General features: G+C 43.8%; 1 protein-coding gene across 1 annotated transcript in view; it reads left to right on the plus strand.

Annotated features, from left to right (window-relative positions):
* Positions 1 to 21,291, plus strand: part of NFIA (nuclear factor I A) — a 213,474-nt gene that overhangs the window by 168,268 nt on the left and 23,915 nt on the right. The window contains exons 9-10 of the mRNA XM_026040730.1: positions 6,616 to 6,744; positions 20,142 to 20,305. Of these exons, the coding sequence (XP_025896515.1) occupies positions 6,616 to 6,744; positions 20,142 to 20,305 (293 nt within the window). The remainder of the gene's footprint in view (positions 1 to 6,615; positions 6,745 to 20,141; positions 20,306 to 21,291) is intronic.

Below are 21,291 nucleotides of genomic sequence, written 5' to 3' on the forward strand. Positions count from 1 at the left end.
ATTTACCCATCTCCATCTCATGGCTTTGGCATTTAGTAGCCATCACTGTTAMATGTAGCCTGGGTTGCCAGTGATCTTCTGATGGCGTGCAAATGATGAGCAAATGATTTTGGAGACAATTTAAAGAAACGGAAATTTTGACTCCATCCTCTTCAGTTACTAAAATTCCCTTTAGTATCGCTTGCAATTTAGCATCCATATGCATCTCGGGAAGATACAGTTGAAACATAAATCTATTCTGGGTCTTTTCCTTGCAAAAATATCATACCTCAGCTATAATCATATGCAAAGACTTTTTAGAGGGCTTTGCAAATGCCATCCAAATTTATGGTGGCACTTTTTTGCCTCCCAGCTAGAGATGTTCCCTCCCCAAAGCACCCACATAAAGGTATATTCTCCTAAGGAGGGCTGCAGTTAGTCCCTGCTGCAGRATCCAACCTGCCAAGCATACCAAAAAACTCTCAAGTAACATTTGCAAGGAAACAAACGTCCTCCTGAATTTCAAATCACGAGGTGTTTAAAGACGAGAATCTGAAGGACGAGATGTTTAAAGACCTCATTAGAAGACATTTTTAGTTCTGCTTATATATGTTTACAGCGCAAAATGACGCTGAAGCTAACATGAAATCAGAGAGAGATTTTTTTTCTCTTATTTTGCTACATGTTACACTTTTCCTTAAAGTTTTTAGATAGCGAATTCACAGGCAATTGCACGGAGAGGCAATTGGTAACGCACTGGGTTWGTTAGGGATTGAAGGAACCGCTTGGGCAGCAATGCAGGAGCGAAGGAGCCAGCCCGGTGGGGATGCTGCTGTGCACGGAGCTCGAGCTGGCACCAAAAATTAGAGGCCGGCCTCAGTGAGCAGGGTTCTAAGCTAASGTTGCTCACTGTGCCTCTTGGTCTTAAAATTTGGTACACCCGATTTTCTCTCAGTGTTTGCAGGTGCTTCTCCCTCGCAAAGGGGGCAGTGCACCTTTACAAAGCAGAAATTTCAACCCTCTTAAGTGGAATCGTAATTCTGATTCTTACTTGACTTATCATTTTTGGCTAAAAGTTGCTGAGAAGTCCAAAAGCGATTAAAACCTGAAGCCATTGAATCCATTTAATGCGCCTTTGGCACCTTTTCTTAGTCCTTTTTGAACATTCTGGTCCTCATTTTAATCAATCTCTTTTTATTAAGTTCTTTGGCTCATTTACTCGTACGTGCATTTGCTTTATTTTATTTGGAACRTTTCTTTTGTAGCGTCTTGAAAAGGAGTTGTGACATTGCTTTTGGAGAGCTTCTTAAGTATCTGGCAGTCACCTCTGCCGCGCTGCCGATGGGGGCTGATAGATTAGCTCTGTTTTCCCGATGCTCCCTCAGATGTCGAGTTCTGAGGAAGCAGGAGCGGGTGCTGGCGATGCATATGCAGCAGTTTGATAAGTGCTTAGACGGGGAGCTTTGGTTTTACTGCTGGAAAATCACCTGTCATTAAGCTGGATTTGGTCCGTGGAGCGAGGTGCTCGTTGGCAGGTAGTGGATCGTTGRTCTCAGTAGCTCCAGACGTGGCCAGGGGAGCGGGTGCATCCCGAAGATGTTCCCGATGTAGAAAATAAGGAGCATTCCTTTGAGATGGGTGAATTTTGTRTGGCCTGGCACAATAATGTAGGAGCTGGTAGCGTGGTCAGCTCAGCAAGGTTAGCCTGAGGGGCAGCACCGTAGCCATCCACACTGCGAGAAACCTAGAGGACAAGTTAAGACCTCCCCAGAAGAGAAGCAGCTCATAAGCACTTCTGCTGACCCTAATTTCAGTCATCTTGCTGGAGTAATTTTCACAGAAGAGTGGAAATTCCTCGAAAATTCGTTTTATGTATCAGTTGTTTTTTGTTTTGCTTTGTTCTTCAACAGCCAACTTGTTTTTCTGCATCATCTTATTTGTTCTGCATGTTGTTGTGGTCATGGTCCACCAGGTGATATCCGAGCTTGCTTGATTCCTTCTCATGGTGTCCCTTGAGAGCAAAACCATGTTTCATCCATAGCTTTTGTTACACAATCTCCATCCAGACTCTAGTGACAGAGAGCTGCCGGGAACGTTGGGATAGTTTTCCAGARGTTATCTGTGGAGATGAATACCAGTGGGACTACCAATGGGCCTGKCTTGATGTGGAGTTACTGGTTAGGATGTGCGCAGTCAGGAGAAGGCCAGCCCCTAACGAGGGAGATGGGATGGATGTTTAGGCTGTGTAGGTACGGATATGGAGAGCAAGGGAAGCGTTGTCCTCTGCCACYGCTGGGCCTCCATTCACCTCATCGAAGCTGGTCCTGGTCCCGGTGCCGCTGTCAGCAAGGACGTAGCTTCATGGGAAGCAGGGGAACAGACATTGCTTTTGGTCCGGGAAGGATTTTGTGCATTCGATTCTCACACATCATTCTCTGGTCCATTTAAATACCCACCTCATACATGAAAATTTGAAGATCTTTAGCTGTACTCAAGGAGGACTATTATGTGGTGCATTTCTAGTCCCGGCAAGCATTAGGAGGTAGAGGAACTAAAACCATCCCAGTGCTCCAGAGCCCCTTAGAAGATGAGGAACATGACGTATTCCTGTGAATTCCTTGATTAAACTTGGGCTGGAGGTTTGCGAAGTGCAAAGTTTTGGAAAGTCTTACTGCGAGACTTCGACATCCGCTCACGGCTCCAGTGACCAGAGTCTCTCAAGGACAAGGATCCCATTTACGCTTGCATTATGCATTGAGCAGAAGGGTGTGATGCATGATGTGGAATGAACAAAATAACTTGTGTGTTCAGGGAAATGCCAAATTAATGAAAATTCAGAAAGCTCTAATGTTGAAAAGGCTCACAGATTCCTTGATAGAAATATAATGCTGCTAACAGTTTCAAGATTATTGTTGTCTGAATTTTCGGCTTATTGTGTTCTGCAATTAAAATTCTTTTCAACTGGAAAACCAGTGTCAAATTAATATTTCCTTTTGGAAAAAAAAATATGAGAATGCACATCTTGTTCCATTTAGCACCATCATGGTCTTTGATCTGGCTCCCTCTGCCCAGGGAAAGAACTCAGATTCCTGCTGCTGGGAGCAGGCAAAGACCATCTATGTTTGGCGTGTATATATTAATGCTGTCACATGAGCACAAGTGCAGTTAAAGCAATGCACCCGCTCAGACTCGCGGCTGCTGAAAATCCCCTCGCTGGCTTTTTTCAGTTCTCACTCGGCTGCTTCCGTAGCTAAAAGCTGCCCTGGGATGGAAGTAGCCCCGCTTGCTCCCGTCACACTTAAGCTGGGAAGATGAGCTCCGTGTTTCCCCAAGCAGCAGGCAGGGCCGGGATACAGCAGGGCGAGGAGCACCCGGAGCGCAGCGGGGCCAACGGCTCCACCATGGGAGCAGATGGATGCAGGGAGGCCGGAGCAGCCGCGGCGACGGCTCTGCCGCCCGCGCCTCAGCTTGAACTTTCTAATTTCCTGCATCCCTGAGCAGCGCAGGAGGGGAAGCGGCGGCCTGGGGACCACTAACCGCCTTCAAACTCATTAGGTAGGCAAGGGAAGACCTTTAAAACTGGCCCGGAGTCTCCAGCATGGGTGCCAGCAATTAACCACCTCATTCCATCCTGCCCATCCATCCTAGCGGACGCCTCGCCGCCGCTAATGCCCAGGCTGCYCTTGGCGAGGCGGCCTCCTTGAGCGGGCCCGCTCGAGTCCGGCGCCCGCGCAGCCTCCYGTGGAGATTCCCATGGGAATGGGGGGCCAACGCGCGGCCCGCGCTGCCAGCCCCAAAAAGGGGGTGCGCAGCCGGCGAGGCAGCATCTGGCCCGGCGAGCTGGGAACACAAACCAAGGCGGGCATTAGGAAAGGGAGGGATGGACCGAAGAATACGCAGGGTATATCAGACACATTAACCAAACATATGGTGCTAAATGAGATATTTTTTTTTAAATTGCACAAAAATTGACATTCCTGGCAGTCTCAAGGATAATGTGACATGGCTGTGATAAATTTAGAAGAATGGGACATATTTTGGCTTGTTCTTGGAAACCTTTTTCTTGCATGCAGACTGTATTTCTTCTTTTATTAACCCGTTCAACGAATGTTTGAAGTTTGCTGCTAGAGCCCCATGCTAGCGCACCATAATATGTGAATGATGCTAATTGCTTTGCACTGCCTAACTTTCTGTCATACCCTTCCCTCTTAAAGGACAAAACATGCTTTGGAAATGAGCTGGCAAGCTCGTCTTCTTCTTTCTCTTGGTCAATATTAAGTGAAGTAATTAAGCTCCTGTTTGCATATTCCTCTGAACTAAGAAGCAGCCATTTTTTTCTTGAGATCTGATGGATGTGATCACTCCTGATAAAATGTGTCATTACAAACCTCAAACAAAACAAAAACATGGTAGAGCCGGACTGTTTCAAGACCAAGGCATTTCAAAACATGCCCAAATAAAAACAGCAACAGCGGTAGAATAGCAGTGGCAATCATAATGACRATAAATAAATATAAAAAAACAGGAACCAGTTAGCCAGGCTTCAAGTTTTCGCTCTGCTCAGTGTCTCGCAGCACGGCGTTACATTCGAGTCTCCCTTTGCACATCACGGCGGCTGTCTCAGCCTTGCAAACCCCATCCCCGCAGCAGAAGGGCATTGCTCAGCACTGCTCTAAGCCCAAGGTCAGTCTGGTTTTTTTTTCCCCTCGAAGCTGCTCAGGTTGCAGCGTGCTGAGTGCGAGCGCTTGGACTTGCTGCAGCTTTGAACGATGCTGCCCTGCATTGCACGGCGCTGCGGAGGGAGCAGGTCTTACATGTCCCCGTGCATGCACAGCGCTTGCTCTGCCCGTGACGTGCTGCATCCGAGTGCACAAAGTCCTCGTTCCCCCTTGACTTGGTGCCGCTCATCCCGTCTCTGCCACCCCATGGAGACTCCACTGGGAATCCTTTTGCACATCCACGCGATGGACACGGACACCCGCCCGCCCAGCAGCGTTACAGCCCTTGGGCATTTCCACCTTCCTTCCTTACCCTCAGGCTGAAGCAACTTGTTTGCTTTTCTTCCTACCCCAAAGTCTTGAAAAGCAATACGAAAAAAAAACATAATAAAAACAACCCATGTGCTTCTCTTGCRCAATAGTCTGCCAGTTCTAAACTTTTATTTAGAAAAGAAAACCCGCACATATGTAACTTTTCTTGCTGCGAGGCGACAGCCACCACAACAGAAGACCCTTGCAGCAAGCAGTTTCAACAGCAAGTTCGAACTGGAGCCCTGGAACTCTAATGGCTCCCGGACTTCATTTAACTTTCTGAATATAAACTGCAAAACCTCACTGAAACCATTAGGATCCCAGCAGCGCAGGGTATAAATGGTATAAATAGGCTGCTGCCTATTGCAATCAACATCACAAGGACTATAAAAATAGTGTTATTAAATATAACATTAGTAATGTTGTCCAGGCCTTCCTTCTCCATTTTTAGGAATTAAATTCTTTTAAACACAGCATGGAAATAAGCCTGACTGATGAGCTAGTGCAAGTTCAACTTGCAGCATTATCTGAGATTTTGCTTTTCACCTGAAACCTCAACAGTTCTGCACCTTTGTTTTGCTATATGCAAAATGTCTGCAGTATTGTATATACTGAAAATGAGGTATTTTCAGAGGGATGTAGAGCTAATCAGAACATCCATATGCCTCAACATCTATAAAACTATAGGTGATAATAATACAGACACACACATATCCTTTAACTGTATGCTGCAATACTCTTTTACCCAAACATAAACCATCTGCATAAAAGCTGGGGTTTTAAGACCCAATTGCAATTCCATTCTTTCCACTAATTTCTTCAGTACAGCATAGGAGCCGAAGGAACCACAGGCTTTGATAGCAGTATCAACAGGAGCAATATCTGCAGGAGCTCCTGTAGAATATCCCAATGGTCCTATTAGCATTGCCCCGGTTCTGCCGGTCCGTGGGAGAGGTTTCACCCGGTGGCAACTTGGATTTTCACTGGGAGCCTTTGATATAGTTCAAGGGCATAATAACAGCTCTGAAAAAACGCCAGCGTGGCTTCTAATATAAAGACATAAATACCATTCACCCTTTAAAAAAATTTGAAAGTAAAAGGGGACCACATAAATATATTACTTTCAAATACCTTTGAAGTCAGAGTAAGGATAGGCAGAGCCTGAACTCAGAAAACTTCATTCTCTAGTTGTGCCTTGAGTCTTGCAGCACATTTAAAAGATCCATTTGCAATAATCTACTAAACCAGTGAGTGAAAGACAGAACTCATAAAAAGCCCGTAAAACCCCAAATGCTTCAGCTATTACACATTTCTAAAAATAAAGCAGAATAGGTTTCAGTAGCAATAATAAGCTGCATCTTACCCATATTTCAGGTTTAAAAGAAAAATATGGCTGCGTTTTAGTACTCGTTGCTCAGAGCAAACTATGGCCGCCTCTTCCTCAAGAAAGACCATAAATAAAAGCGAGCTTTCGGCCCGCCGTTGTATTCCATTTCATTTGTCCTTTAAGTTCCTCTAGCTGCTTCTGCACCCACTTTCACGATGCATAGGCTGTCGTTCCATGACCTAGCATTATTAAATTGCACTTATCAATCATTCTTGCCAGGAATGCCATCGCCAACTACATTAAAGAAGTCAGAGAAGTCTGGTTTCAGCAGCCCCTCGCCTTCGCAGACCTCCTCCCTCGGAACGGCTTTCACACAGCACCATCGACCTGTCATTACAGGACCCAGAGGTGAGGCCTTCCCCAGGAGCCCCAGGCAGCCGCGAGCGCTAGCGCCCGCCGTCCCCACCGCTCTCCACGGAAAGCGGGGGCCGCCCGGGGAGAGGCTCTGCTCCCGACGCTCCTCACCTGGACGTTCTCCTCGCCAAGACCTGCGTGGGCTTGCGATAGCTTGGGCCACTTGCCAGAACTCCCCAGGGCCGCTCCGCATTTCCTAAGGGGGGAAATGTTGGTGTCTGGGGGCCTGGGGGTTTTGTTGGAAGAGGGCGGGGAAAGGGACAGGGTCTTGTGTTGTCTCTCTGCTTGTATCAACATATACCATAGATTCAGTCTAGCTGCTCAAGACTCATCCCTCACCTCTGGTCCATGCCCCACGCCGCTGCTTTGTCCCCGCGAGCCATTTAGCATTTGTGTCACCGGTGGCAGTGCGCTGAAGACCCTCCCTGTTAGGGGACCCCTCTGAGGTTGTTCCTGCAGTGCTTTGTTGGTTCCCTTCACAGTCCTCATCAACCTTCCAAGGAAAAGAGATGTTCACTGGGTCTTGATGTGCTCATAAACTTCTAAGAAAGCCACGTCTGCATTAACTTAGCAAACGGAATACAAAAATTCTCAGCTCACACTTGGATGGGAACACACTTGGGCATAGCACTTGCAAACCTTCTTTTTGAAGACAGAAAACTAAGAGTGAATGGTTGTGACATGTTTCTTTCTGCTATGACATTTTACTTCATTTAGAAGAGATTTGCTTCATTTAGAGGAGCTCTGTTGAGTGGTGAGGCTTGAAAAGACATGTTAGCAATTCATACTAGAAATCATCTGGAAATGTCTGTTGGCATTCGTGTGGCCTTGCTGAGGGCAGCACCAACCAGGAGTAACCTCGCTGTGTGCACAGTGCCAGGTGTGTRGCATGAAGTGGTGGAACTGCACCAGCCTTCAGTTCACAGGAGGGCAGAATTGTGCTTCTTGGCTCTCTGTGCTTTGCTAAACCTTCTTAATGCAGTTTGAGTTGTTCTGGTTAATCCCATAAAACTTATTTACTAGCTGAGACACAAGTGCCTAGATCCTCAAAAGGTGTTGTGAGATCCAAGTTTTATGCAGATATAAGAAATCCTTTGAGATCTGGATCTGTGCTCTCTGGCAAATATATCATTTCTTCTTTTAAAAGCCTTGCTAATTGGTGATATAAGTGTGAATAATATGTATGTTCCATTAACATCACATTCAGTGCACATCAACTGATGGATTTCCTATCTTTTAGAAGTTCAAGCTTTTAGATTGGAATTGTTGATCGATTAGTTAATAGATCCTTTCTGTACTTTGTTAAAAAATAARTGTAAGGTAAAGCATAACATCTAAAAATTACTTTTTTGCCCCTATTTAGAGCCTTTGGATTTTAAATGTTTGTGTGGTTTAGAAAGCAAATGCATCAGTAGTTAGGTCTTGTCTAAATCTGATCTACAGTCTGTTTTCACAAGGCTTTTTCTCTGCACTTGGGGATACGTGAGAACACCCCAAGCCTGGCAGAATTCAGAAGAGCAGTGCAGTGACTGCCATGCACAAACCTGTTTGTTTCAAAGGAGGTGTCTTGACTAACTCCAGAGGAAAATGTCACCATTTCTATTCACTGTGACTCCTAATAAGTTGAGCAGAATTTGTTTTTCTGCAACATCTTTTCAAAGCGTCTTCTCGTGTTTTAGGCTTGTCCACAAAGAGTTACAGACGCTCAGGAAAATCCTCTGAATTCATCCATGGTTCCTTAAGTGTCATCATCCTGGAAAAATCTTGTTCCAAATTTCATCTGTTGTTCTTTTTTGGACATCCCTCTTCAGTATTCTTCTTTCACAACACGTTGGCTGTGTTTATTTCTATTCTACAGCAATCATTCTATTAGTAGAGGGTCATATACTGAAATGGATTATTTTYTGCAAATCCAGCTTTGTCCTTTATTTTGTTCCCCCCAAAGCACTTTAGGACAATAGGCAAAGAGAGAAGCCTTTTTCAGGTACWTTAGAAGAGAAATGCAATCATGTAAGAATCATTGAGCATCTCATATCTGCAATTAGTTACAGGAAGTTGTAGTGGGTTTTTTTTTGTGTGGAAATTGTGGGTGTAATAGTACACACATGCTGAATTCTCTTTAGATACATCTGCAATATCTAAATGGCTTATGGCAGGTCATCTGTGTGGTCTTCAGAAAAAGCACAGGATTTACTTTTCATTCTGCAGAGGAATTTCAGTGAAAGTCATGAGTAAGTAGGTCGAAATCAGAGTACRCCCCCGAGCCAACTAAACAATTACAAGAAGGTCCATTCTCCTTTTGATGTTCCCGTGTGCAAATTGATCATTTGGATAGGTAAATGAGAAGCACTTGTGGAGCATGATCAAAAGAGAGAGGGRGAGCAGGGAAAAAGCTGTGGTCTATTCATGGCAGGTGTTGTCAATGACATGCAGTGATTTGTAACTTCTCTTGAATCCTTCAAACACTTCCAAACATTCCTCATAACACAGTGCACATCTTTCACCGGGGATATCCAAAGATACGCAGCGCCCTTCCCAGGGATACTCATAATGAATTATTTTGGGAACAGAACTTGCTTGGAGGARGAGGAGGAGATTTTTAAGAGGCTTTCTGTGCTGTGAGGTGCTCCCTTCAATGAACCCACTTGCAAAACCTCTGTTCTCGTGAAATTGGCTGGACGCTAGTGTGTTGTGGAGGGCTGTGCACTAGTTTTCAGTCTGCATTGGTGCTGTTGCCAGTACTCAACCCAGCTGGGCAGTAGCCAGCAGCGAGGATCTGAGCTGGCTGACCAAAGGACCAGATGTGCGGTGAGTGCTGGCGCGGGGATGCCAATGCTTCAGTGACTCCTCACTAGTTCCAACAGATGGTGGCAAGATCCAAGTTTCTTTGGTGATAAGCTAGCAAAGTGATTCATGGAGCCTCGCTTGATGATGGCAGTTTTTTGGGCATGACTCTATGAATGCACCATATGTCTTCTCTGGACCAGCGTGGTTAGGATTCAGCGTCTGGCAGATGGTAAATTGATCACCTATAGGGTGGCTTTAGCACCACTATCAGTTTCAGAATRTATTTCAAAACATTGAAAATTCAAACAGTTATATCTGTATCTCCTAAGCAACATACCTGCAAGATGATACTGGGTGGTCTGTGTTTCCATACTGTATTGCTGGCATCTTGGAAGTTTCCTCAGCATTGGCCTGCTCAAACTTTTTACCAGACAGTGAAGGATTTAAATACTGTGGGTGACAGCAATATTTACGTAAGTGGTTTCAGGTTTCCATGTATTGCTGCTTACACTCTAGTGGCTTTGTATCTGGAGCTGGCTGAAACCTTAAATTGGCCACGATTTTGTATGCCCGGGATACACAGCAGCTTGTGCTGCAGAGCACTCATGCATTTCCACAGAGTATGACAGCGTAGATCCCACAAGCCAAGAGCAGCAAAGCAAGAGAAAGAGGAAAAAAGATCCCAAGAATGAGATGATATGTTAGGAAGATAACTGAAGGAGCAACGCAATTACAAGAAACAAGACAGAGCACAAAGAGGAGAAGCAAAGGAAGCGGTAGGTGAACAGGAAGAGAGGAAGGGATGAAAGTCAGCCTGTGGAGTGGTTCTCATTCTGTGCTTCCATAATGAGCATTTCGGCTGAGACTTTTATCAGTTGAGGCCTACCAGGGAAACCCTCCATTAGTTCCAATACAGCAACCGCTTTGTCAGAGGCCTGGGAAGAAGCTGTGCCCTTCTCTGTTCTCTGCAGCGTCACCGAAATATCCGTGTCTGTTAGCTGTCCCGCCAGCTAGCCTGAAATGAATAAATGTGATGATTTCCTCTAACTCACTTGAGAGCTACACAATGCAAAAGGACATTTTGTAATAGGCTGATCCACGCAACCCGCGCCGGCTGCCGCTCGCTAACGTAASCTTCTACTTTCCATAGAATTTTGACCGAAACAAAGCAGTGGAAGTTCATTACATCCCAAATGTAGGTATGCTCATGTAAGACAGCCCAGAGAGGAGACAAGCCACCCTGTAATGGTAAGAAAGCGTGTGACAGTTGAGTCGAAACTGAAAATAGCCTGACGTTGGCCAACAGATTGGCTAGCCCAGCACYGTTGCAAAGCAGAGCCCCAGTTGCATGTCAGCATGTGGCTTACCTGGTTTTAGCCAGCCACGTAGACAAAGATTGTGATTTTCTCCCTTCATTCGCTTTGCAAAAACACAAAGCTGGAGGAAACAGTTTGCTAACAGATGGCCTCAAGGTCAGGCTTTAGCAGTCATTACGTACCCTACCCAAACTTCCCTTTACTCCCGTGTCCCAGGCAGGGGAGGAGACAGAGAAAGGCTTGCAAACGGTTAAAGCTTCAGCTAAACAAAAGTCAGGAACCGTGTAATTAAAACTCTACCTTTGTTGTATTGTAAAGAGTTACCCTGTGACATAGGAAATATTTAAAGGAGCAGACTGTTCAGCTAATTTGTGTGCGAGTGAACTGCTTAGACAGTCCTATCCTAAATTAACTGTAAGGCCACCCACTGAGAATGCCTCATAAAGGGCCATGATTGCTCAGCTTCGTTTTGTATAACCGTTCAATAATTACTAGATAAATGCATAACTAAAAGCTCTATTACACTAATAATTTGTGCTGAGATAGATGTGTGGGACACCATGCTGGGTTAATTTGTCATCCCTGCAGCAAACTTCTAAAGAGGGCTCTTCTGCAGAGGAATTGTGCTAATATGTTGCTCTAGTGAGGACATGTTAGAGCAACAAGATGACTTGGTCGCTTAATCTCCTGAGGAGGCAAGATGCCTGGAGGGTTAAGTGCCAGAAAGGAGAGCAGGGGGTGATTAACGGAGTGGACCTACGTTCAAACTCATCCTGACGGAAGGAGCTGATCTAACTGAGCAAGAGACTGAAAAGGGAGGTGTTAGAAATACTAATAGGATGACATAGAGCCCTAAAATTARTGTAAAAAGAACGTGCTGTAGGACCACGGGATTTTAGCCATGCTTTTAGTGATGATGGGTTCAGTTTCTTTGCTCGCTCCGATGCATTTGTGAAGTTAGACTGTATGCTCTAAACAGGGCAGTGAACTGTAATATTTTTATCTCTGTTCCGTGCTAAATTCCTCCAGCTTCCAACACACACAAAAAGCACATTATTACTTTAAATATGGAACCCATGTTCCATGAGAGCTCTGGATTTTCAACCTCCTCTATTGACAGAACCATAAATCATGTTAAAGTTAAGTGAATTACTGTAGCGTGGAACTATAGCTTTAACAATGTTTATGTAGTATCAGCTTACCATCTACAGAATGAAAGGGGGGAAAAAACACTGATATTAGAAATGGGAATGTGGAGTCCTATTAACTTAACAGCAATATATCACTCCAAAGTCACAGATTCCATTACCATGCCCTTTTTAGTATCAAAGCAGAATTGTATCATCACACATATAAAGGTTGTGGTTTTTAAGAGAATTTACATTTCTATTGTAAACTTATCAACTGCATTTCATTATAAGAAAGACATGATATATTCTCCTCGCAGTAGTTGTTATCTCATATATGGGAATATATCACACATATTAAAAACAATAATAATATGCAAAAGTTGCCAGTATTTGATGTGGAATAGGAATTCTACAAACCGGTTAAATGATTCTCTTTGACCTCCAGCTATGGTTTTGGAAGGGAGGAACGCTTTCCAGTGGGATAGCTTTTATTTCTGTACCTTTTTAGTTAGTTGTATAGTATTTCAATCTCTCAAAGGTACAAGAATTCTGCTGTTTTAAAACAATCTGCTCAGAACAGCAGCTAACTTAACTGGCCCCCTGCCTATGCAAGAGTCTGGAACCAGCACCAAGTTTGGCTCTACAGTAATTCAAATGCAACCTCAGATAGTTGAAATCCAGAGTATACCAAAAAACCCTGTGCCTAAACATAGTTTTAAGCATATTTCTCTTGGCCAAGGGCATCATAAACCCTGGTTAGAAAAGCAAAAAAAAAGGAAAAATAAAAGCTTCTTCTGAATCTTTCCTGCAAAATCTCTCGTACACAAAAGGATTTCTGAACAAAGGGCCCAGGTGATTTATACCACCGTGGTCTAAAAAGCAGTAACAGGGGGATGATATCCAGCCCCAACCTGGAGATACCTTGGATCTGTTTTTTCAGCCCCCCTGCACTTGACTTCAGGAGCCAAGAGGAACATTCTGTAGCTCAGTTCTTCTCCTTGAAGTGCATGAACAGGAACAGAACCTCCATCCATCGTATTTAGGGTATTTGCATATCTCCTGCTTTACCAGCTATATATATTTTATTTAGGATGTTTCACCTATGTTTGTCTACATAATGGGGAAGTAAATGTCAGTGGTATCCCAATCTTAGCCATACCCAAGGCAAGGCCAGGTTTTGTTCTCATTTCCTTGTGATTTCCAAGTATTGTCTACAAGAATGAGAATCTGGAGACAGTATCAGTTTGAATGTAGCTCATCCATGGACATATTACTGCATCCTTTAGGAACTTAGGCAGTGCTTAGGATTCTTGGTGATCTGAAACCTCTTCCYCATGGGCTACTCTCAGGATTGATGATCAGTCGTATCATCAGAAGCTCCGTATTTGAGTGGGAACAAGTCCTTGCTCCCCTCAATGAGACAGCTATAGAGTTTGCTCTACATTTATCACCTTCGAATCTTTTCTTAATGGGCAGTAAGAAAACTGGGGACTTTCAGAAACCTTTGAAAGAGTTACAGGGACTCCCATTGAAATTCAAAAGCACTTAATGAATTCTCTCAGGACCTCTGCAAATCCCAGCCCAAAAGTTTCTTAATTATTTTTTTCTTGTTTGGGCAACTGCTTTCATCACAAAAATCTGTGAGCTTAAAGCTATTGTTTTAGGCTTCTATTCTTTACCTCTTGTATTGTATTATACACAGAAGTGTAAGTTCCTTTCAACAAATTTGGATTATCGCCAGATCTCCTTATTAAAAAGTCACTCTTCATATTTCTGATAAACACAGCTGTTTCATGGTGTTTGAAAGCATTTCACATCAGCCAGCCTGGTGGCTTAGCCAATTAGTGCTCTAATATGGTCAATTTTGAGAATAAGTACCTTTGGGCTACAAAGGGTGGGATACATCTTGCATAATTTGAACTGGCACTTGCACCAGTTTAATGCTAGGGGAAGGCTTACAGCACGCAGGGAGTTAACGCAGCTCAGACGCCTGAAGTGGAAATATCTAGCAGAACAAACTGTTCCCTAACATTTCCAGGGAAATGACTTTTTYAAAAAGACTTTCTTGATTGCAATGGAGCCAATTATAAAGGCCTCAAAACAAGCTGATAAATACGATCTTATTGCATTATAATGATAGCATTGCTATTTCTAGGAAGATTGATCAATGTTTAATGAGCTATTAGTAAACTTAATTATCACTTTATGCAGGAAGTATCTGAATGTTGCGCCCTGGTGAAGCCAGGGCTTTGTCAGTCAAAGCTGATGGACGAGCCCCAGTGCCTGTGGTTTTGGATGCCCAGGCCACTGCTTCCTTGAACGGGTGGAGAACACAGAGCAGTGACAGCCTTGGCCTGGGTGGGAGAGGAGAACTTCCCAAAAGACCCTTCCAAAGACTTCCAACAAGGTTATCTAGAGAGAAGCCTCAGCCAGTCACCTGGTCTCGGAGGAGCTGGCAAGGCTTTTCGGAAAAGCCAATGGATCAGTGGGTGTCCCCTGTGTGTTGGGCTGTGCTAGCAGAGAAATCTGTCAGAGCCCTGCAGGTGTGAGCCTGGGAAAGGAGCCTCTCTATCTGCAGAAAACTGTAACCTGCTGCAAATTAACTGATTTGTTATTATCTGATCATGCAATTCAATACAATTTGCAATTTTATCTCTTCCTCATTTGCCCAACACCTGCGAAGGCTAATCTAATCAGAGAGTACGACTTACTTCATTAGCAACTTAGCTTGGCATTGGCTACTACAAATCAAGAAGGAGAAAGAAAACACTGGGCTTCATACTCAGGCAGTTGAACTCAACACTGTGAAAACCCCTCTTTCTTCTACACTGCAAACAGTGCAGACTCCTACAAATGCTAAAAAGAAAAGCAGTAGAGCTTGCAACAGCTGTAGTGCATAATTACTTGGCCCAACAGCAGTAGTTTTAAAATGTTGGTATATCTGTTGCAGGCCACCATACATTATCGTCTCGTTTTCAATAAAAAGTCTGGGAGGTTTCAGATGAGCTTCAGTGGAATTAGGATCATGTGTGCTTTGAAATATTTATGCCTGTCTTGAGATAGAAGGATAATTCCTGCCTCCAGCCCCTCCCTCCACAAATAGCAGATTTAATAACACCAGATAGCCCTACTCCTCCATACCTACAGCAGGTAGAGATGAAGTTCTGACTTTGAAATACACCCCTTTTTTTCACAGGTGGTGGAACTTAAAATTTATATCATTTGGTGAGGTCAGTAATAAAGTATAAATGTCACAGGCTGAAAGACGCCGGGAGAAAAACGGCTTGGCAGCATGGAGCTGCTTAGGGCACATAAATAATCAGTCAATAAGTAAATAAATAATAGACAAAGATCTCTGTTTTATCTTCCATTTGAATATCTCAAAGAATTTACAGGCACTGACTGAGGCGTGTAATATCCCAGCAGAAGCATATAGGTAGTGGTTGCCCCTTCTGATGGGCAGGAAAACCTGCATGACTCCAAGCAGGGTTTTCAGAAGCAATGGCTTTGTCATTTTTATTGAACGCTTTGGAGCATCATGGGTGAAGTGGTTTAAGAATGGTCACTGGTTGCTTTTAGAGGCAAGTGTGCTTTTGTTGTAGCACAGAGGTGGGGCTGCTCTTAAGAAGAAGAGTCTGTCCAACCAGTCCAGTTTGTTTGGGTAGAGGCTTTTCAGAAAGGTTAGGAAGATAAAAAGTTGCCCGGAAATGAGGATCTTACATTCAGTYATTAGCTTCATCTGGATCATGTTAATAAGCTTCAAGTTTCTGACCTGCAAAATGTCATTATTAGGGTAAGCAGAAGAATTGGGAATTTCAATTGCTTCCACTTGATTATCACCAATTAATAGTTCTCATGTAAAAGACGAAGCTGCAGTGGTTCACGCTGCGGCAGGGTTTTTGTAATGGGAGTCGAAAATACTGCCACATCTGGAAGCAGTTCAGGTTTTACTCTTGGCATTGCTGTACTGCTTGCGTTGCTTGGGGTTCTCCCGCAGAATTAGGAATTGATCTAAAAAGTTGATGCCAAAAGCCACATTTATAATGAGAGGAGTCCCTGACCAGTGTGGGTGAATCTAGGTGATGGCTTGTGGAAAAGAGGCAGCTAAAATCCTGCCCTAAAGCAGAATAGCTGGGTAACTTTGTGCTTCAGGGAAAATACAGAGAGGCTGAAAAGAATTTTATGGAGTTGCCTTGCAAAGAATGAGGTGATACAGTTCGAATAACAGGAGAGGGAAATGTGAATTTTTATGGAATATTTCAGGAAAAGCAGAGGGGAAATAGCAACTGGAATGGGAAGTGTGCTCCAGCTCACATCCTTTAATTGATTTAAAATGTTGGTGAGTTCTCCGTTTGGAAACTCGGTTTTAACCTAAAACTTGGTTGCCAAGTGAGGTTTCTGGGCACCTCCATCRCCAGAAAGGCCAGGTTTACATCGCTGGAGTTGGTGGCAACAAGGTGGCTTTCGAGCTCGTGGTCTTTCCAGATCTTAGAGCTTAGCACTTCACTCGACCACACTAGTAAATGGCAGCCGTGCTTGTAACGTTCATCAGTTTAATAGTAATAGAGGCTCCTTCTTGTTCCACAGTCCTTTCTGGTGCCACAGGAGAAGTTCGGTGTTTCCCAGTGAGAAGCTGCAAAACCAAATCTTGTGGAGACCTTTGTGCCATTCCTTACTTCTTAAACTAGTCCATCTCCCCCGAGAAAGCAAAATCCTTCGTGGCAGCATRTGGCACAGGCCAAGGACTGACAGCAGTCTGATTTCCCTCCTCCAGCCCTTCTCAGAATGGGCAGGAGCCCTTGGAGCAGAGGAGCCAGCGGGAGCCCCTCTTTCCTCCTTCCTCTGGARTTACTCTGTACCATTTCCGCATCCATTTTTCTCCTCTGTCTCACACCAAACCCACTCCTCRGGAAGATCCCTGACAAATGTTTTCCAATTTGTTTGCTCATCTGACACGCTGAGGAGGTCAAAGGCAGCAGAGAATGACCCCACGCTTGCAGGCCTGTAAATGCTGCTCATAGTCATAACACATCTTTGGTAGAGCAGCCCAGCTCCTATGCACACACGCACCTTGGAAGAGCTTCATGCAGAGAGGTCTCCAGCCTGGGTTTGAATTCCCCGTGTTCTCTGGCTGCAGTTGCTCATTCCTTGCTATGTTTCTGTCTCTTTTTCCACTCGGAGGAAGAAAGGAGATTAATTTGTTCCCAGATGTGTACATAGGACAGTGCACAAACATAATGGTTTTGAACAGTGTTAACAGACCTAGTGCTAGAATGAAACTTGGATAATAAATGTTTTTTAAAATCCCAATTTTTTTTTTTTTATTTAATTTGTTATTTTCCATGGAAACTTTTTCACTTTTCTCTTCAACCTTCATCTTGCATTTGGCTTACAAGCAAAGGGGGGAAATAGAAAAGTAGATATAAAAGAGTGGAAGAGGAAAAATAGGAAAACTGTGTTTGCTATCAACAAAAGAATAGAAACACCGCTTCCCGATGAAAATCTTTTCACAGTCATCAAAATTCTTACCACCAGTTTTTATTGAATAAACATTCTTGGCAAAATATTTTGACAAGCTCTAAGCTTGCTGTTAATTCAGGGAGAAGGTAGTGAGACATTCATACATGTAAATGAGTTATGACATAAGTGGCACTAATGAAGCTCCACGGATACAGAGGTGGAGAAAGTGAGCGCGGAGGCTGACACGTCGGTGGAATCCGCTCGGGAAAGGCAGGTTTTCATTAGCCCTGGAGGTGTCTCCATCCTGGACTAGCAACCATGGGGTCCCTTCCTTTGCGTTGGCGAGCCGGTCAATATTGTCGATGAAGTCGAAGGAGTGATTCATCTACCCAAATGCCGTGGTCTATTTTTGCGTGAGATAAATGGCTCCTTAGCCTCCATCTATTTAGTAGCTCTCCATTGATTCCCAGATAACTATCTGAGATTAGCGTTGTGATAGGCACCCCATTTACTAAGATGAATCCCACATTATTTCTGCCTTTAATAGCACACTTTGGAGATACAGCTGCTCTCAGGAGGCCGGGGCAGGAAAACAGTCTTCGTTTCATCCTTTTTGAGGGTTTAGGCTCTGTACCAGCAGAGCGCTATCTGACTCTTGCAGTGTAGGTATAGCTCACGCTATCTGAAAGATATCACTGGATGCCCATCCGCTTGGACCATACGTAGCTGACAGCTGCACGCTCCCTTTGGCTTCTTCATCCCTCTGCTTGCTTTTGGAGACGCTTCCCTGCTGCATGAGCTGCAGTCCACATCACACGTGTAGCATGCATTGCTCTTTCTGTTACGAGCATTTTAAACTCGTTTAAGGGGAGCAGACCAGGAGGACTCATGGGGCTGCTGGTGGTGCAGCAGGGCTTTTCCTGACAAGGGTGAGAGCTTCATGGTCATCCCACATCAGCAGTGACTAAGAATTGCTGCCCTGCATGGTTGTCACCTGGAAATGCTTCCCTTTGTGGCCTGATGACCAGATTTGTGGCCTGATGACCAGGTGATRGGTCTTGTTCACAGGGCTTTTCATGGGGCAGTTGCCAGTTCTCCAGAGCATCCCAGGCAGGAGGGGAGCTCTTGGTGGTCGTGGTGTCAAGGCAATCATTCATATGGAGTCATGGAATAGAAGTATAGGATACATATAAGTGCTGCCCAGTCAACCCCTATTGAAGGTTCACAGGTTAATGCTGTAGCTTTGCTTGCTGCTCTCCTTRTGCTACGTTTTTTATTCACATCTTCAGGCTCTGAGTTTGTTAATGGTTGAATAATGCTTCCCACTAAAAAAAAAATACGTTTATAAAGAGTCATATTATTAAACTRTCAATGAGCAAGACTAAGACAGAGATTTTAGCTTTTGTTTAATTGAGGCTTTTTGATAACATTCCCTRTTAAAGGGATGTTTTCTGCATCTCTCCAAGTTTTACAAAAGCACCTGCAGCTTGTTTTTTCACTCATATATTTTAGCTTGCTCCAAAGCCAAGCCATGTCTTTCTGTAGGCCGCCAGCTGCCTTGCAAACCTTGTATTTAATCAGATATGTTTAGAGTACAAGTGTAATGTGTGCACGTAGACACCCCTGAAAGCTCAACGGAGCAGCAGGCAAACTCCAAACTCATTGCAGTAGCATCCCCAGGGGGATATAATCATCCCTTTCTGGTGAGGGATAATCTACAGCGTGAAGGTGAGCTCATGATCACCTGGCCCCTCTTGAGAAAGGTACATTTGCATTTTAACGAGGAAAAGGAGAATTCATGGCACTACAAACGGTGGCCATTGCTACCTCGTGGTGACAACTAGCAGTGGAAACAACTGTTGGCCAGCGAAGGTCCAACCCAATATAACTAGAACGCCAAGGAACGGGCCAGAGGTGTCACGTAACATAGGACAGGGCTGCTCTGTCTTCAGCTGCACTTGCACAGTTCTGCTGAAGTCAACTGAGGGTAAAACCTGTCATCGCCAGCGGGCTTGGGTACATTACACCTTCACTGCCCATCCTCCTGCCAGCTTTTCACTTGGCCTCGTTGGCCTCCAAATCCACCAAACTAACCATCATCCCCGAGTGCGAGCTGGAGGCTTGTTGGAGAGTTGCACCCAACGTTATTCTGGAGAAATGTAAATGCAGTTTTCCAGACAATCTTGCCACTTTGTGCATACTCATTAGCCTGAAATGCGTTACTTAAAATAAATGTTCCTAAACTGAGGTGAAAAAACCCCAACAAGAAGTGCTTGAGCATCTTTAAATTATCAACCATTTATAGTGCAATATAAAAACGGATTCATATGTGCAAATCCAAGTTAAATGAAATGTCAAGGAACTTAACCCTAATCTCCCAAATACATTTTTTTATTGCTGGATTCATTAGGACTGCTCTTAAGGTGATGAATAGCTGTCACTTTAGCCAAGAACTGTGGGTTCCTTTATATATGTCCACTAAAAACACAGAAAATCCGTTAAAATGTCTGGTTCCATTTATTTTCAGGACCTAGATGAAGTGAGTGTAGGACACAATGAGGTCTAATATATCAGTCGTGACAATCAGATGTATAAACCGTACGTTTAAAAAGAGGAAAACTACAATAGATTTAAAACTGTTTTATTTTCCGAAGGCAAAGCTCTACTATATATAACGTCTTTGTTTTCTTTCCTTTAGCAAGTCCACATGCAACACCATCGACTCTTCATTTTCCAACATCACCCATTATTCAACAGCCTGGGCCATACTTCTCACACCCAGCAATCCGCTATCATCCTCAGGAGACTCTGAAAGAGTTTGTCCAACTTGTCTGCCCCGACGCTGGTCAGCAGGCTGGACAGGTGGGGTTCCTAAATGTAAGGAAGCCGTTTTTCTTTCTTCAGAAGTGTTTGTCCTATGTAAAATTAACCACGGGCTGATGGGGTTATTTTAACAGCATGTTGCACACAGGAACTCACCTCAAATAGCTGCTGCAAGAAAAAAAAATGCTGCTATTGCAAAAAAAAAAAGTATATATTATGAAAATCAATAAAAAACTCTCCCCCAAGCACTTAACCACATTGTGGTGAAATTAGCTTAAACTGCCAGAGCAGTGGGTGACCTTTTGGGTCCTTCCGCAAGCGCCTTTGCTGCGTGCGTCCTAACCCTAGCAGGACGAGGGTTAACAAAATATGAAGGCAGAATAATTTTTATTAATTATTTTGGAAGTTCAGGGGATAGTGRGGTGGAGGGGGGAGGAGAGCAGGAAAAGGGAGGGTGAGAAACAGATGTTTCAGATCAGCTAAGTTCATTAAAAAAAAAAATACTGCCTTATAGCACTTTAGATCAAGTTGACCAGTACTTGAACTCAAGATGTTAAAAGTACAGTTTATTATGGTTTGTTATTTCTGTAAGCAGTTATCTTTTCCCCTTATCTCTATGAAAAATTAAGCAGAGTTCCAAAGCTTCAAATAGCCATTTTCATTTTTTTAATCAAATAAAGTGAATCATCTTGCTATTATTGAAATAGCATTCCGGTCAAATGCAGAATTTATAAATTTTATGTAAATCATATCCAAAATATGCTCTGAATATTTCATGAAATGTAATGCATGTAACTTTTTCCAGCCAATGAAGTCATAACTGGCAAAATTACTGTTTCTCTCCTGACACGCATACGATTGAGAGTGTTAATGAGAATTAGTTTAATTATTAGCATCTAATTTATTACACTTATTTAATAAGCTATATTGTCCTCGGTGCTTTCCTTTGCCTAGCAAAAAAAAAAACCTGAGCTCTACCTAACTCCAGCCAGCACTGCCTTTGAATAATGTCCGCAATATGTTAG

Source organism: Nothoprocta perdicaria, unplaced genomic scaffold, assembly GCF_003342845.1.
Source record: "Nothoprocta perdicaria isolate Ctin4 unplaced genomic scaffold, notPer1 scaffold_262, whole genome shotgun sequence".
Lineage (NCBI taxonomy): Eukaryota > Metazoa > Chordata > Aves > Tinamiformes > Tinamidae > Nothoprocta > Nothoprocta perdicaria.